Source organism: Saccopteryx bilineata, chromosome 6 (assembly GCF_036850765.1).
Source record: "Saccopteryx bilineata isolate mSacBil1 chromosome 6, mSacBil1_pri_phased_curated, whole genome shotgun sequence".
In the NCBI taxonomy this organism is placed as follows: Eukaryota; Metazoa; Chordata; class Mammalia; order Chiroptera; family Emballonuridae; genus Saccopteryx; species Saccopteryx bilineata.
The window spans coordinates 35,135,648-35,151,548 of NC_089495.1; the positions used below are offsets into that span (position 1 = coordinate 35,135,648).

A 15,901-nucleotide genomic window follows, 5' to 3' on the forward strand; every position below is an offset into this window, starting at 1 on the left:
TGAAATGGATTTTTAAAATTAGATCATTTGAATTTGTAGAAACGGGAAGGGATGTGATCTCTTGACCTGGATAAGCAAGTGCTTTTCCGTGTAGAGATGTGGGCGCGATATCTGACTGCAGAGCGCCGGTCTCCAGCGGTGTGTGCGGCGGCCCCTCATCACAGGCACTGAAGGGCCCGGGGGGCTTCTGACCGTCTGCGCAGTAATTTGCAGGGAAATGGGATGCAGGCTCCTCTTGCTCTGTTTCCTTTTGCCCGGCCAAGCGCGCACACGACGCGGTGCCAGTTGAGAGTTGTAATGCCATAGCAAGGCAGTGAAGTAACATAGCCAGAAGCTGTTTCTCATGGGAGACGTAAACTCAGAACATCCACTGCCAGTTTGAGAGCCTGGCAGGAAAACAAGTTAGTCCACACAACTGATGCACTCTTCCCTTCTTGTCCACTGCTTTGGGGACTCGCTGATCCCAGTTTGCACAAAGACGCTTCTGTGCAATTAGGAGCATGCACATGTTTTTGCATCATTTTTTTTCTCTATATTTCCCAAGCTGAACACGTATTAATAGTGGCTTTGCTAAGGATTCATCTCAAATTTTTATGATGTTGTACTGAAGTTGACTTGATAATATTGCAGATAAATACATCCTCGTTGGAGTGCTGGCTCAGAAAAGCTGCTACTTAGTATAGAAAATCAAACCCCCAAAAGCAATAACCCGCGTCACCTGGTCATGTTCCCAGAGGAGTACAAACTTCTAGAAGTCAAAAGTCCACTTATTTATTGGAAATCAATGCTGCTAAAAGCCAGTGCAGCCTGCTCCATTCCCTGGACTAGTGGGCCAGTTTCTGTGCCGCGGCCTGCGTGTTGGCGCCCTCTCCTGGATGGAATACTGAATGCAGTACCGAGCTGAGCTGAGGAGGTGCACAAGGCAGGCTGGGGAGGCGGGACCTCGAGGTGACCTGAAAGATCTTCATTGACAAAGACTGAATTTTGGCCCCTCTGCTAAACAGAGAAATAGCTGTTAGGGGTTTTGACAGTTAGGCTTTGTTTATGGTCTCCCCCTACACTTTTTTTGTTGTTTTTTTTTTGTATTTTTCTGAAGCTGGAAATGGGGAGAGACAGTCAGACAGACTCCCGCATGCGCCCGACCGGGATCCACCCGGCACGCCCACCAGGGGGCGACGCTCTGCCCACCAGGGGGCGTCGCTCTGTTGCAACCAGAGCCACTCTAGCGCCTGGGGCAGAGGCCAAGGAGCCATCCCCAGCGCCCGGGCCATCTTTGCTCCAATGGAGCCTCGGCTGCAGGAGGGGAAGAGAGAGACAGAGAGGAAGGAGAGGGGGAGGGGTGGAGAAGCAGATGGGCGCTTCTCCTGTGTGCCCTGGCCGGGAATCGAACCCGGGTCCCCCACACGCCAGGCCGACGCTCTACCGCTGAGCCAACCGGCCAGGGCCTGTTTATAGTCCCCTTTTAAAAGCCCCAAAATCATTTATAAGAGAGACGAAGTTCCTTCTAGAGAAAATGTATTCTGTGTGTCAAAAGTGGATTCATTTGTGGCAGTTTAAGTCAGTATTACCGTAATTTTTACCAGGAGCTGATAACATTTGTATACCATACAAAGAGTAGTTTACATTGACTAAAATACTGTCAGATACGATTATCTCATGTGATCATACAAATAGCCAAGCAGTTTGAGTCTATCAGACATCCCCAAAATACAGCCCGCGGGCCGCATGTAGCCGCCTGAGGCTATTTATCCGGCCCTCTGCAGCACTTCCTGAAGGAGCACCTCTTTCATTGGTGGTCAGTGAGAGGAGCACTGTATGTGGCAGCCCTCCAACGGTCTGAGGGACAGTGAACTGGACCCCTGTGTAAAAAGTTTGGGGACCCCTGGAGGGCAGGCATAGTGGTGAACATGGATCTGGTGATGAGCACCACGGGAGCGGACAGGGCACTGAGCATTCGCACGGCTCTCCTCAGCTCCTCTGCACAACAGCACGGCACTGGTCTGTGATCTCCATCTCACACGTGAAACACCCAGGCTTCCGGCGCCTGAGGAACTTTCCTGAAATCCCACAACTGGTGATGGATGGAACCAGTGTTTGCACCTTGGCGGTTTACCTGGATGGAGTTTGCTTTTAGCATCTTCTAAATTAATAATTGTTTCTTGTTGGCAAACTGAGCGCCTGTATGTAGAACCCCATTAATAAATGAATGACAGGAGACCTCATTCTTCTGCTGTAATGGAATTGTGTTCAGATGAATGCACCACCTGACATGTTTCTGTACTGGCACATTTCAGGGTTCCTTGGTCATGTTGCACACTAACTGTAGCATCTCAGAGGTGGCCCTGTCCCCCAGTGCGGGGTGACTTCTGTTCCTGTGCTGACTCCCCACAGGTAGCGCCTGGTTGCTGTGGCTGCCAACCAGCTTGCCTGGCATCCTGTGGACGCCTCCTGCTTGTCAAGTCTTCAAACCAGACTCCTGTCTCTGCTCCTTCTGTCTCCGTTCCTCTCCGTGTGCACACACACTATGGTACACCCCACACTTCCTCTGGTATTCGTCACCTTGGTCGGGGCATCGCATTCTGCCCAGCTTCTAAGGCAGAGTGAGCCTTTTGTCCTCCTTGTGAATGCCACTCCACACAATCCCAAGTCACCCATCATGTTCTTTCATTTTATGAAATACCTTTCAGAGCAAGCTTCTCCTTTATACTGACACAGACTATCTTCCAGTTCAGGATCATACCTCTTCACCAACCGGGCTATTGGGGACCTTTCCCAGCTGGTTTCTCTGCCATTAGTTTTGACTTGCTGCTGTTTTCCTCCATGCTACAGCCATGGTCTTACCAAAATCCAAGTCTGACTTATTATCTTTCCCCCGTCTAGCCCTGTACAGGTTCCTCTTGGGCTGCAGTGGAAACTCAAAGTCCTGACACCACCTCAGGCTCCTCTTGGACCTCAAAAGGGAAAGTGCTGAGGCCACTTCAGGCGAGCAGCGTGGGAATTCCCTGGAGTGGGGCCCTGGCGCTCGTCTTTTCTGGAAGGCTCACATACCCTCCTGTCAGCCTGTCTGCTCGGATATCTAACAGTCAGCTCAAAGTTCACATGTCTAAAATGGACCTTCTTTCCCCAAACCTGTGCTCACTTTTTGACCTTTCCCGCCTGGGTTGGTGGCCCCCCTGCCCTTCCGTTTGCTCAGACCACCCATGACCACTGTATAGGAAAGTATGTGAATACCACCGCCAAACTGGGATTTCCGATCCGTTCACTCTTTGCTCTGGTTTTTTCCATAGCAGTTGTCACCTTCTAGCATGTCATATACTCGTTTACTGTGTTTGTGGTTTATTTTTACCTCCCTGGATAGAAGGGTTTTTTTGTTGTTGTTTTGTTTGCTGAAATATTATTCAAACACCTAAAGCATTGCCTGGCACATGCCTGGGAATTTGTTAATATTTGTCAAATCGCAAAAACATAACAGAAAATGGCTAGCAAAATGAGTAGTAATAGGAGGGTATATAGGACTTGGACGCTGGCATCCCACTGTTCGTGTCCAGCCCTGTGCCTCAGCTTCCATCTGTGAAATGGGTATACCGCTACCTACTTCATAAGCTTGGGGATTAGGTGAGACAATCCCTAGCAAGCACTTGCCAGTGGCTGGCACACAGTGACTTATGTGTGTTCGATGCTGTCAGGTGAATGGTACCACAGGAGGTGTTCTCGCTGCTCTGAATCATTTTTCTTTTCTTTCTTTTTTTTTTTTGTGACAGAGACAGAGAGAGAGAGAGGAACAGATAGGGACAGACAGACAGGAAGGGAGAGAGACGAGAAGCATCAATTCTTTGTTGCGACACCTTAGTTTCTCACTGATTGCTTTCTCATATGTGCCTTGACTGGGGGGCTACAGCAGACCGAGTAACCCCTTGCTCAAGCCAGCGACCTTGGGTTCAAGCTGGTGAGCCTTGCTCAAACCAGATGAGCCAGCACTCAAACCTGCAACCTTGGGGTTTCGAACCTGGGTCCTCTGCATCCCAGTCTGATGCTCTATCCACTGCGCCACTGCCTGGTCAGACGGCTCATTGATATTTCCTTCAGGACTAGATCATGTGCTATCTGCAATGCCTGAGAAATTCACACCATAGACAATGATGACCAACAAGATTTCCTTTTTTTTTTTTTTTTTTGCATTTTTCTGAAGCTGGAAACAGGTAGAGACAGTCAGACAGACTCCTGCATGCGCCCGACCGGGATCCACCCGGCACGCCCACCAGGGGCGACACTCTGCCCACCAGGGGGCGATGCTCTGCCCATCCTGGGCGTTGCCATGTTGCGACCAGAGCCACTCTAGCGCCTGAGGCAGAGGCCACAGAGCCATCCCCAGCGCCCGGGCCATCCTTGCTCCAATGGAGCCTTGGCTGCGGGAGGGGAAGAGAGAGACAGAGAGGAAGGCGCGGCGGAGGGGTGGAGAAGCAAATGGGCGCTTCTTCTGTGTGCCCTGGCTGGGAATCGAACCCGGGTCCTCCGCACGCTAAGCCGACGCTCTCCCGCTGAGCCAAGGATTTCCTTTCTTTAATGACAATTTATGCTTCGCTGTTTTAAGTGTCTCTTGCTTATGAGGTACTTAGACCTCTTCTTGACTGACTTTCCTTCTAACCATGAAAGCTCTACATTTGTACTGGATCTCCTGAGTCTGTGGGTTCCAGGTTCTGTGTCTCTCCAGCCTGTCAAATGACAACAGGGTCTTATTGCTCCCCCTGGTCCTTTTATTCCACTAGCAACTGGAGTCATTTCTTCCCACTCTTGGGGGTTCCTCTGAATTGCCTTTGCCTTGCTTGTACAGGGAAGGCAAAAGTAAGTTTATAGTTGTTCGTGTGGGAAATAATACAATAATAAGTAATAATACAAGAATAAACTGCATTTCACATACTCACAAACTGTGAACCTACTTTTACTCCACCATGGGACTGAACGAGGTGGCTGTGTGTTGTTGTTTTTTGTGCACAACTCCTAGGGTGTATTTTACAAATGTAGGAAGGAAAAGCTTTGATACCTTAGCCTAGTTTATTTTTTCTAGTTTTAGTACCACAATTAAATAAAAATTAAAATTTTTTTTTCATAATTTAAATTCAAAGTAAATATGAAATAAGACCATATATCTAGTACCCTCTGCTGACGTTGGTCTCTGTAGCGCTTTTCCAAGATTAGTTATAAGGGAATAGAAAGTTCGTGTCATTGATGGCAGAGCATAGAATACAATAGGGGACATGGACACAGCCAATTGCTCAATTCTTGCATTCTTTTGACAGATAATGAAAAACTTCAGTCTACTGTTGTGATGTGGATACAAAATGAAATTCAAGATGGTGGTAGAGGAGAGACAAGATTTTAAACAGGCAGAGCTATAATAAAAGTATATATCTTTTGCTCTGAAAATGCAATGGGTAGGAGTTGGAGTATGATTTCTAGAAAAGTAGTTATTTTGCCTGGATCAGTTAGAGCTTGCAGAATTTGGGGCACCCCAGAGTTTGGGGTGGGGTAACAGAGTGGCAAAGGGATGTGAGAGCATAGGTAATATTTCTGCGTGGCCCACGCACGAGGACAATGGGGATGATAAATTGAAAAGAGTATTTGGGATCAGCTTGTGAAAAGTCTTATGTCACATGTCATAGAATATGTATTTTTATCTTGCGAGGATTTTCGTAAAGGACACGTGTTATCCCATGTGGTGACAGTGTGCAGGCTGGGGAAAAAGGCTGAGCATTCAGAGAAGAGAAGGTTTTCTTTTAGTATTTAAAGAAGAGTTGGTGGGTCCTCGGCAACTGAGAAAGTCTTGAGAAAACTATAGAAAAATAGTCGGAATAAAAATATAATCACAGAATCAAGTCAAAACAAACCCAGAAGGTAGCGTAACTGTGAAACATACGACCTCACAGTCAGGGAACATCATTGTTGACATTCTTCAAATAAAGTTTAGAACAAACATTTCAAGAGATAGTGTTATCAAAAGAAATATAGAATGCCCAGTTAAATTTGAATTTCTAGATTGACAAGGAATAATTTTTTAGTGTTGTTTGCCCAAACAATATTTGAAATCTACTAAAAACTAATTTTTTTGTTTATCCAAAATTCAGATTTAATTGGATGTCCTATTGTTTTTATTTGGAAAATCTAGTAACCCTAATATAATTTAAAAGAGAAGATCATTAAAAACCCTGGTGATCAGACTCAGTGATCTGACCCTGTTTTTATTTTCTGTGAGTGTTATCATGTTTGTTTGGAGATGTGAAGTACAGCCCCCCACCCACATCCCCGTGAAGCATTTGATAGAACACAGGGAGAATCTTTTGGGAAGTGTTTTCTACATTTAAGTCACTGGTAGGGATTTCACCTTATAAGATTGTTAAGAATAAAATGGAATTCTAGAAGAGGGAAAATTTAAACCGCTAAGAACATCTAATACTCAGCAGACTAGATGGACAGAGCCTTGTGTATTCCAGGAAAGAAGATGGGTGTCATGCTCGCTGAGAGGGAGCATCCACTTGGCTTGATCAAATGTGGACACGGCTGGGCTGCCATTGTTGCTTATGCTCTTGCTATACAGTGGCTCCTGTGTTCTGGCTTCTGTTTTTATTGAGGCTCTAGAAACATTACAAAACCCCAACAATAAACACTCTGCTGAGAATGTGAGGTCATAGTAATGTGACCTCACAAGGAGCCGGTTCTTTAGGATCCCTAGAAGACCAGCAGATGCTGGCATTGTGGGCACATGGATGCTGGGAAGGGGCTTCAAAGAGGAGGCATGGCCCATGCGCACCCTGGGCTCCGCGATGAGCTTGTCGTGGTGTCTGTCTGATTGTTGGTGAGTTTGTGTTGCCATCATTTTTGCAGACTTTCTGATTTAAAAGGAGCAATTGCTGTTGTTATTCAAGTAATCTCATACATTGTGAAATGGGACAGAAGGAAGACATCTAGGAATGGAGGTATTTAACCTCACTTTATTCCTAATTTTCTTTTTTACTGAAAATCCTGAGAAGTCTGGTGCCTAGGCTTTTAGTAGGTAGACTTTAATATTACCTTATTTTGATGAATGTGAAGGAAGTGAGGAGTATACCGACTGGGCAAGATAGCAGAAAGGGAGGAAAACACAAGGGATGAGAAACGTGAATGGTCGGAATGGTTTTGGCCACTACATTAGAAAATATGTATATGTATATACTCCCGAGGATAAGTCACTTGTATTTGAACAAAGTCTTTGCAGTATGATATCTATGGCATAATTATATGTTTTCTTGGAATAATTAAGTATATGCTATGAATTTGCCCTGAGAATGAATAAAAGTACCAGTTTAACTGAGAAGAAAATCCTTTCTTTGACATTTTTTCCAACATGATAGCTAATACAGAGAATAAGAGAATGCATGAGAATAAAACTCAAGGGATTTTTTTATCTTTAATTTATAAAAATTACTTGATTTTAGCTAAAATAGCTCTTGGAGTAAATATTTTACATTTCCAACACTTATGTGAGAAAGCACAGAGTTGAGCTGTCTTTAAAAGAAATTTCTTCTGTGAGTTTCCTTATTATTGGTTTGCTGCATGTAATAATAAAATATTCAGTTTTCTGATAGATAAGATAAATTTCACAAAACTGGTAATGTGACCTCTCTAAAGGAAGGTTTAGGTTGAAAAAAATACTTAAATGTTTTTGCATGAAGATTTTATCATGATGAAGTAATTTATTAAAATTGATGGGTACTTTTGCTGGAACATTGTTTAAGGTGGCTGATTGTTAAGGAGAGTTACCAAACATCCTGGTTTCCCTGGGTCAATTCAAGTTTGCATCTGGTGTTCTGGAATTGACTACACTGTAGCATTTGACTTTGACTTAAAGAAAAGAAGTAATACCATTAACAGTTGCAGTAAAATAAGTCAGCAAGGATTTGACAAATCTCCAAGTTGTATTTTCAGCTTCTCCACAGTCGTCTCTTCTGGAAGTTGACACGTGCACTAAACAGAATTTTCATGTAGTGAATTGAGTCTCAAAGACAATGTGGGATAACCTTTCTTTTTCCCTTCCTGAGAGCCACCTTTCAGGGGCAGTAAGTAGAGTACTTGCTTTATTGATAAAGTGAGCTTGGGAGTTGCTGGGGTGGTTGACTCCTTCGAGTCTGGCCCTGGTTGCAGAAGCCTGGGACTCTGCAGCCCCTAGGAGTTACTTAGTATACCAGTTGGTTGTACAAGTAGCCCCAGCCCCTAGGAGTTACTTAGTATACCAGTTGGTTGTCCAGTAGCCCCGCTACCTTTGAGTGACTGTGAAGTGGGCAGGCCAACATTCTGTTGATGGATTAGTGGCAGTGGGAAATTATAATTTAGATAGAGTGACAAAATACAGATTGAGCAGTTTTTAAAATATTCATTTTGCTGAAATGATTTATTTATTTATTACATAATGTAAAGTTACAACTAATCTTTTTCTGTTGGTAATAATTTTTTTTTTACTTGTAACAATTATAATGTTTCGATCATCCCTGTCCCTTCTTCAGAGTGTCCTGGTTTATACAATAAATGATTACTGTGCTTTTTTTTTTTTTAAGTGAGACAGACAGAGAGAGGGACCGATAGGGACAGACAAGCAGGAAGGGACAGAGATGAGAAGCATCAATTCTTCCTTATGGCACCTTAGTTGTTCAATGATTACTTCCTCATATGTGCCTTGATGGGAGGCTACAGCAGAGCGAGTGACCCCTTGCTCAAGCCAACAACCATGGGTTCAAGCCTGCAACCTTAGGCTGCAAGCCAGTGGCCTTTGGGCTCAAGCCGGCGACCTTGGAGTCATGTCTATGATCCCACGCTCAAGCCAGCGACCCTGCGCTCAAGCTGGTGAGCCCAAGCTCAAGCATGTGACCTTGGGGTTTCGAACCTGGGTCCTCTGAGTCCTAGGCCAACATGCTATCCATTGCGCCACTGCCTGGTCAGGCAGTGGTTACTGTGCTTTTAATTGAGGCCAAGTTAGAGAAGTATGGGCTAGAGCAAGTACACACAAACTCGGCTATGCACCCATTCAGCTTTGCCTTAAGTGGCTTTTATGTGTTTAAAGATTACAAAAGAAAACAACAGAAACAAAGGAGCATGTGTGACAGGGGCCTTAGGTGGCCTGCAAGTCCAAAATACTTACAGCCTGGTCCCTTACAGGAACATTCGGGCCATTTCAGAGCCTGTGGTAAGTGTGTCAGAGTCTGCTTAGGCACAGTAGTTTATTATGAACATAGCTTCGTTTTGTTACCGAGTTAAAATGAAGATTTGGACATTACTATGTCCTCATTAGTTTTAGTGTTAAAAATGCATGATGCACTTTCTATAGCCAGCCACAGGCTGTGGTTTGTGACCCCGTTCTCGAACGGAGGTCTCACAGTGTGGTCTGCGGGGCTTCCTGAGACCCTTTCCATAGAGTTAGTGAGGTCAGAGTTATTTTACCTCAGTGCAGCACTATTTTCCTGTCTCACTGTGTTGATATCTGCACTGATGGGGCGGGGCTTAGCACCCACCAGGGGAGTAGCATCAAGTTAGTTCCAGCTGTTACCATGTTGCCTGTGCTTGAAATTAAAAAAAAAAAAAAATAACAACAACAAAAAAATAAAACAAAAAACAGTTTAATCTGAAGATGTCCTTGGTGTAAAGCAGTACAAATTAATTACATTTCAACCCTTGCCTACATGCCTTTATAATTTCTCGTGTGATGAAATGGAAAATAGGCATAAAGCACTTCCGCTCCTGTTGGCTGCACGCAGGAAAAGCACTTGTATGGAAACAGTCCTGCGCTGTAAACTGTCCCCTTATGTCGGGACTGCCATCCTTCCTTCAAAATGTGACTGGGAAACTATGGTTATTGGCAAACATTTTCTGGGAGATTATTAGAGTGAACCTATTACTTTAAAGAAAACAACTGACAATTTTTGTTACCAATGAGAAAAGATGTGACCTTTCGATCAAAAATTAGAAGTTTGGAAAACATCTGTACCAAAAGTTTGACAGCTTCCAAATATGTAGGCTCTTCTGAAGATTTAATGGTGACATTAATGAATGCAATTATTTTTTAATGGTATAATGAATTGTGTCAACAAATATTTCACAAATGACCACTGCATGTTGTAGAATCATGCCTGGGTAAAAGAGCCATTCAAAATGTAAAACAGACTTTAATATAAGAGCACCAAAAGTTCATCGATACAATTTTAGATTCTTTATTGCAACTAACCTTTAAGAAATTACCACCTGCCTTATTCTGGTGTCATATCAGAAAAGAATATCTATAGTTATCTGAAAAGGATATTAAAATTAACTAAATATCTGTGTGACGTTGGACTTTCTTAATTTATTACAAACAAAACTATGTATTATTACAGATGGAATGTGAGAGTGGCTATGAGGATCCAGCTGTTTTCTAGTAAGCCAGCCATTTAAAAAATTTGTAAAAAATGTAAATCACAGTTGCTTGTCTCACTAAACTTTAGGTTGTTTGAGGAAATACGATTATCTTTAATAAAAATGTATTCTTCATATTCATGAAATGGATTTTTTAAATGAATTAATATTTGAAAATTTTCTGTTTTAATTGCTCATATAGTGACTATCAGTAGATATAATCCCCATGAACAGGCCTTTGGAATCCCTCATGCCTTTAAAAAGGTAAAGGTCCTGAGACCAACAGGTGTGAGAACGGCTTATCCAGGGTCTCAGCAGCAATCGCTTCTTCAGTACATTGAAATACAGTCGCTGAAAATATATTAATGAATAATTAAGCGTGAAATGATCTCACTTAAAATCTTATTTTTGTTTACTTTGTTTTATAATAGTATGATAATTTATCAGCTCTTTTCCTTTTTGCCATACAAGAAAAATCTTTTTTTTTCTTTTTAATTCTCACAGCCATGCTGGGGTGAAAACAACAATTCTAGAGGCTCATTCTGAAATGGGGAACACTGAAATTCTGGAGAAGGAGCCCTCAGAAAATCTCAGTAATGGTACCAGCAGCAACGTAGAAGCAGCCAAAAGGTTGGCCAAACGCCTTTATCAACTGGACAGATTCAAGAGATCAGATGTCGCAAAACACCTGGGCAAGAAGTATGTGCTGCTCCCGGCCAGTTGTCTGTGTGTGTGTGTGTCAATCAGCTTTGAGATTAATGACCAAGTCTGTTCTGTTTTCCCACAGCAATGAATTTAGCAAACTAGTTGCAGAAGAATATCTGAAGTTTTTTGATTTTACAGGAATGACGCTGGATCAGTCTCTCAGGTACGATCAAACATCACTTCTGTTCTTTGCTTCCACAGAATTTCTCCCAAGAGGAGAAAGTAATGTGCTGAAGCTACTTTTTTCAAACCCACAGTCACTTTGTAAGTTTAGTTCAGATTGTACTGTAGATATTAAATGTAGTAGAGAGTGAGAAAAATATATTGTTTTTCTGAAATCACACAAACTCCTAGTCTGCATTGTGACAGAGTAGAAAATTATGGCAACAGAGGTCTTGAGGAGAAGTGGAATCTTGGGGAATTTGGTTTTCGGATGCTCATGTTAAAAAAAAAAAGCAGTGTACAGACTAGAATTTTAGTTATTTTTCCTAAGGATTTGTTTACAAAACCAATTAACCTTTTAAAACAGTACTTTGGAATTAAATCATAAATGGAATAAAAATGAGTATCAACATAATAATCAGCAGAAATTATCTGTAAAAGTGTGGCAGGCAGTAACACTTTTTTTGCTGATCTGTCCCAATGACGGTGTCTTAAATAAACGGATCCTCACTTTTCACACCATATCTATCGTACTGTAAATTTCAAAGAGCAGCTGAAGGTAAGACCCAGTCAACATCTAATCTTCGGAAGTTTATAACATACCAGAGCTTGGAGGAACAAGCTATAGATTAACTATAGATTGTATAGATTAACAAACTATAAGGAAAAACAGCAAAGTTTTCATCATAGAAATAAGGTTTATTGTATGTTTCAATAGTAAGATTTCACAGAGCACTTTAAATGATTGTTTCCTTCCCACCTCATGTTTTGGGGAATGCATGTACTTTGTCAAGTGAGGAGCATCTGGATTTATCTGCAATAGACAGAGACTCTGATGTGAGTGGCAGATGGTTCTGGACATACTTTCTATTGTTCAAAGAAGTTTTATGCACAAATTAGTTTATTCCTAATTTATGGAATAAATGAGAGTTTTATCTCTCAATTTTTTCCTCCTGTAACAATTTAATAATATGGTGATAATAGGCAAAGTAAAATGAAGAAAAATCTGTGCACAAGACAATAGAATTATAATTTTAACAGATCAGTGGCGATTACAGTCATGTAACAAAAAATGACAGAAAAACTGTGATTTATGTCAAGTTTTAAAATATAGCCTTATGTATTCAGTCTTAAGTGTTCTTTGTTTTTTATCCAGCTGACCTTTTAAAATGGCTACTTGACACTTAGTCATACCGGGAAGTTACCTACCTCTCCAAGGCTTTTCTTGATGTATTGACCACCATGTTATTGCCCTGTCATTTTTTTACATTGACATTTAAGAGAATTTAAATGTCAATATAAATTTATACTGAATGGTACCTAGTGATTTTTTTTTTTGGAAATAACTGCAGAACACCTTACTTGTATAATTAATTTCTTATGTTTATATGAATTAAGTTTAACTGTCAAACATAAGAGTATGGCAATATTTTCTAAAATTTTACCTTTCCCCTCAATTCTTTTTTAGGTATTTCTTTAAAGCATTTTCTCTTGTGGGAGAAACTCAAGAACGAGAAAGAGTTTTAATACACTTCTCCAATAGATATTTTTATTGTAACCCAGACACCATTACTTCACAAGGTAATCTGATGGAAATGCTTCAATTTCTTTCTTTTAATAAGAGTTATTTTTTCTCATTATGACAGTTACATTTTATTGTGGAAAATTGTACAAAGAAAATGAAAATAAAAAAAAATGAAAATGAAAATAAAAAAAAATGAAAATGAAAATCATCTAAATCTTTCTATCTAGAGAGAACTTTTATTAACAGATTTATTTTCTGGTCTGTTTGTACAATATTTGGTTACTGTCAAATTGAAATCATGAGGGAGCTGTTTCCTACTTCCCTTTCACTGTGAGCATTTTCTCATGTCATCAAATATTTTTTAAAAAGCATATTAATTGGCCTGACCAGGCGGTGGCGCAGTGGAAAGAGCATTGGACTGGAATGCCGAGGACCCAGGTTTGAGACCCTGAGGTCGCCAGCTTGAGTGCAGGCTCATCTGGTTTGAGCAAAACTCACCAGCTTGGACCCAACGTCGCTGGCTTGAGTAAAGGGTTGCTCGGTCTGCTGGAGGCCCTCAGTCAAGGCACATATGAGAGAGCAATCAATGAACAACGAAGGTGTCGCAGTGCGCAACGAAAAACTAATGATTGATGCTTCTCATCTCTCCATTCCTGTCTGTCCCTCTCTCATCTGTCTGTCCCTGTCTATCCCTCTTACAAAAAAAAAAAAAAAAGAAAAAAAAGCATATTAATCGATGCATGATGTTCTTCACCTCCTTTCAGTTCTTTCTTCTCCAGTTTCACAGTATGACAATATTCTTTAAATTGCTTATGCTTTGTCACGCTGCGATTTTATGTTCAAAATGGGTTGTAATAAATGAAACTATTTTCTTATTTTCTTTTTTTTTTTTTTTTTTTTTTCATTTTTCTGAAGCTGGAAACAGGGAGAGACAGTCAGACAGACTCCCGCATGCGCCCGACCGGGATCCACCCGGCACGCCCACCAGGGGGCGATGCTCTGCCCACCAGGGGGCGATGCTCTGCCCATCCTGGGCGTCGCCATGTTGCGACCCTCCTGGGTGTCGCCATATTGCGACCAGAGCCACTCTAGCGCCTGGGGTAGAGGCCACAGAGCCATCCCCAGCGCCCGGGCCATCTTTTGCTCCAATGGAGCCTTGGCTGCGGGAGGGGAAGAGAGAGACAGAGAGGAAGGCGCGGCGGAGGGGTGGAGAAGCAAATGGGCGCTTCTCCTATGTGCCCTGGCCGGGAATCGAACCCGGGTCCTCTGCACGCTAGGCCGACGCTCTACCGCTGAGCCAACCGGCCAGGGCCTATTTTCTTATTTTCTATTCCTAAACCTCCAGTCTCTAAATTTCTCAATGAAGTGTACGTGGGTTCAGTGTTGGGCAGAGGCAGATTAAGGTCGGTTGAGGCCCTGGATGTGGAAGAAAATATTGGGCCCCTTAAAAAAAAAGAGAGAGAGAGAAAATAAAAATACATGTTAACCATATTTTTAAATAAATAAAAAATACTATTGTGTTTCCCTGAAAAAAAGGCAGTGTCTTATATTAATTTTTGCTTCTAAAGACATGCTAGGTCTTATTTTCAGGGGATGTCTTATTTTTCCATGAACAAGAATTCACATTTATTGTTGAACAAAAAAATCAACATTTATTAATATACTGTAGTCATGTCATCACAAACATCAGCATAACCAGCCAAACTCTGAATTCCATCAAGAATTTCTTGTGACTCTATTTCCATGTACAACAATCTATCCTGTTTCCCCCAAAATAAGACAGTGTCTTTTATTAAATTTTGCTCCTAAAGACACGCTAGGTCTTATTTCCAGGGAAGGCCTTATTTTCGGGGAAACAGGGTATGTACTATTAATGTTTAATATTGCACTTATGAAACCAAACTTGGTGTCATTAGAAAAAAGCGTCTAAATTGGGGTTTTGCAGAGCCCTTCAGAAGTCGGGGCTCAGGGCGCGTGTCCAGTGCCCCCACCATTAAATCCGCCTTTGGTATTGGGTTCGTGTTGGAAATGTTTATAAATCTCACTGGAGTCCGTGATGTGTCTCTGGTGCTTTTGTTTGATATTCATCAAAACAACACTGACCACTGATTTTGGCTAATGAACTATGACTTGATGTTAATTGTATGATTTTTAAAAAGCAACTTTAATTGCTGATCCCCTGTGAGGAGTGGTCTTTTCTCCATTTCAATTCCTACAATAAAGCAGAGTTTTCAGGGTGTGAAATCAAGTGTCTTTACTTGCCATTGGAGAATCTTCCATAGGGTTACAAATCCAGGACTAAATCACTGAGATGAGATGCACTAGAAATAGTACTTATCTCTTAGCTGCAGTGTTACCAGTGAACTGAAAGACAAGTGTACTTGTTATTGAGTAAAGTGATTGTCCCCCACTCTCTTGTTCTGCAGGCTATAAATAAACAAATCTGATTATCAGAGTTACATTCCTCTCTGTAAAATAGAAACTTATCCTTTTTTATTCCTTTCTTTGACTATATTTAGACCATTTATCCACTGTCTCTATCACTGTCAGCACTGAGAATGCAAGGGATAGAAGAGGGTTATTTTTATTAGAACCTCCGTCAAATCTAAGAAGATGTTGACATTCCTGAGTGGAATCTGGAATATAGATTTGTGCATTCAGCTGGCCGTTGATAAGGACAGTTGAGAGTTGGCTACTGAGTTTCACAAATGCATTCAGAAATTTGTTTTAAATGTGTTTAGAATTTGAGATAATAAACTAGAACTGGAATAAATATACATTTAGGCATTTAGAAGCATCTACCTGGAGACGTAAATAACAGAAACCTACTATACTGAAAGGCATCCTTTGGAAAACTGCACTGTCTTTAATTTGTGAATTCAGTAATTGGACAGGCCTTCTGTACAGTTAGCATAATTTATAAGATTTGTCTGAATCTGCAGCCGCTACGGTCTCCTGTACTTGGATTGAGAATTGCTGGAAGAGAATAGGAGGAGGACTAATTCTGAGGCTTGGAAATGAGAAGCTTAACTCAGTGCTTTTTCTTTTTTTATATAAGAAGAGTGATCTTTCTACATAAGTGTGAAATTCTTCTGG

At 41.6% G+C, this 15,901-nt stretch overlaps 1 protein-coding gene across 6 annotated transcripts in view; it reads left to right on the forward strand.

The window, feature by feature from the left end:
• PSD3 (pleckstrin and Sec7 domain containing 3) overlaps positions 1-15,901 on the forward strand; it is a 619,599-nt gene that overhangs the window by 350,921 nt on the left and 252,777 nt on the right. For all 6 annotated transcript variants that reach the window (XM_066234423.1, XM_066234424.1, XM_066234425.1 and 3 more), the window contains 3 exons: positions 10,918-11,112; positions 11,201-11,281; positions 12,749-12,861. In XM_066234423.1, coding sequence (XP_066090520.1) covers positions 10,918-11,112; positions 11,201-11,281; positions 12,749-12,861 — 389 coding nt within the window. The remainder of the gene's footprint in view (positions 1-10,917; positions 11,113-11,200; positions 11,282-12,748; positions 12,862-15,901) is intronic.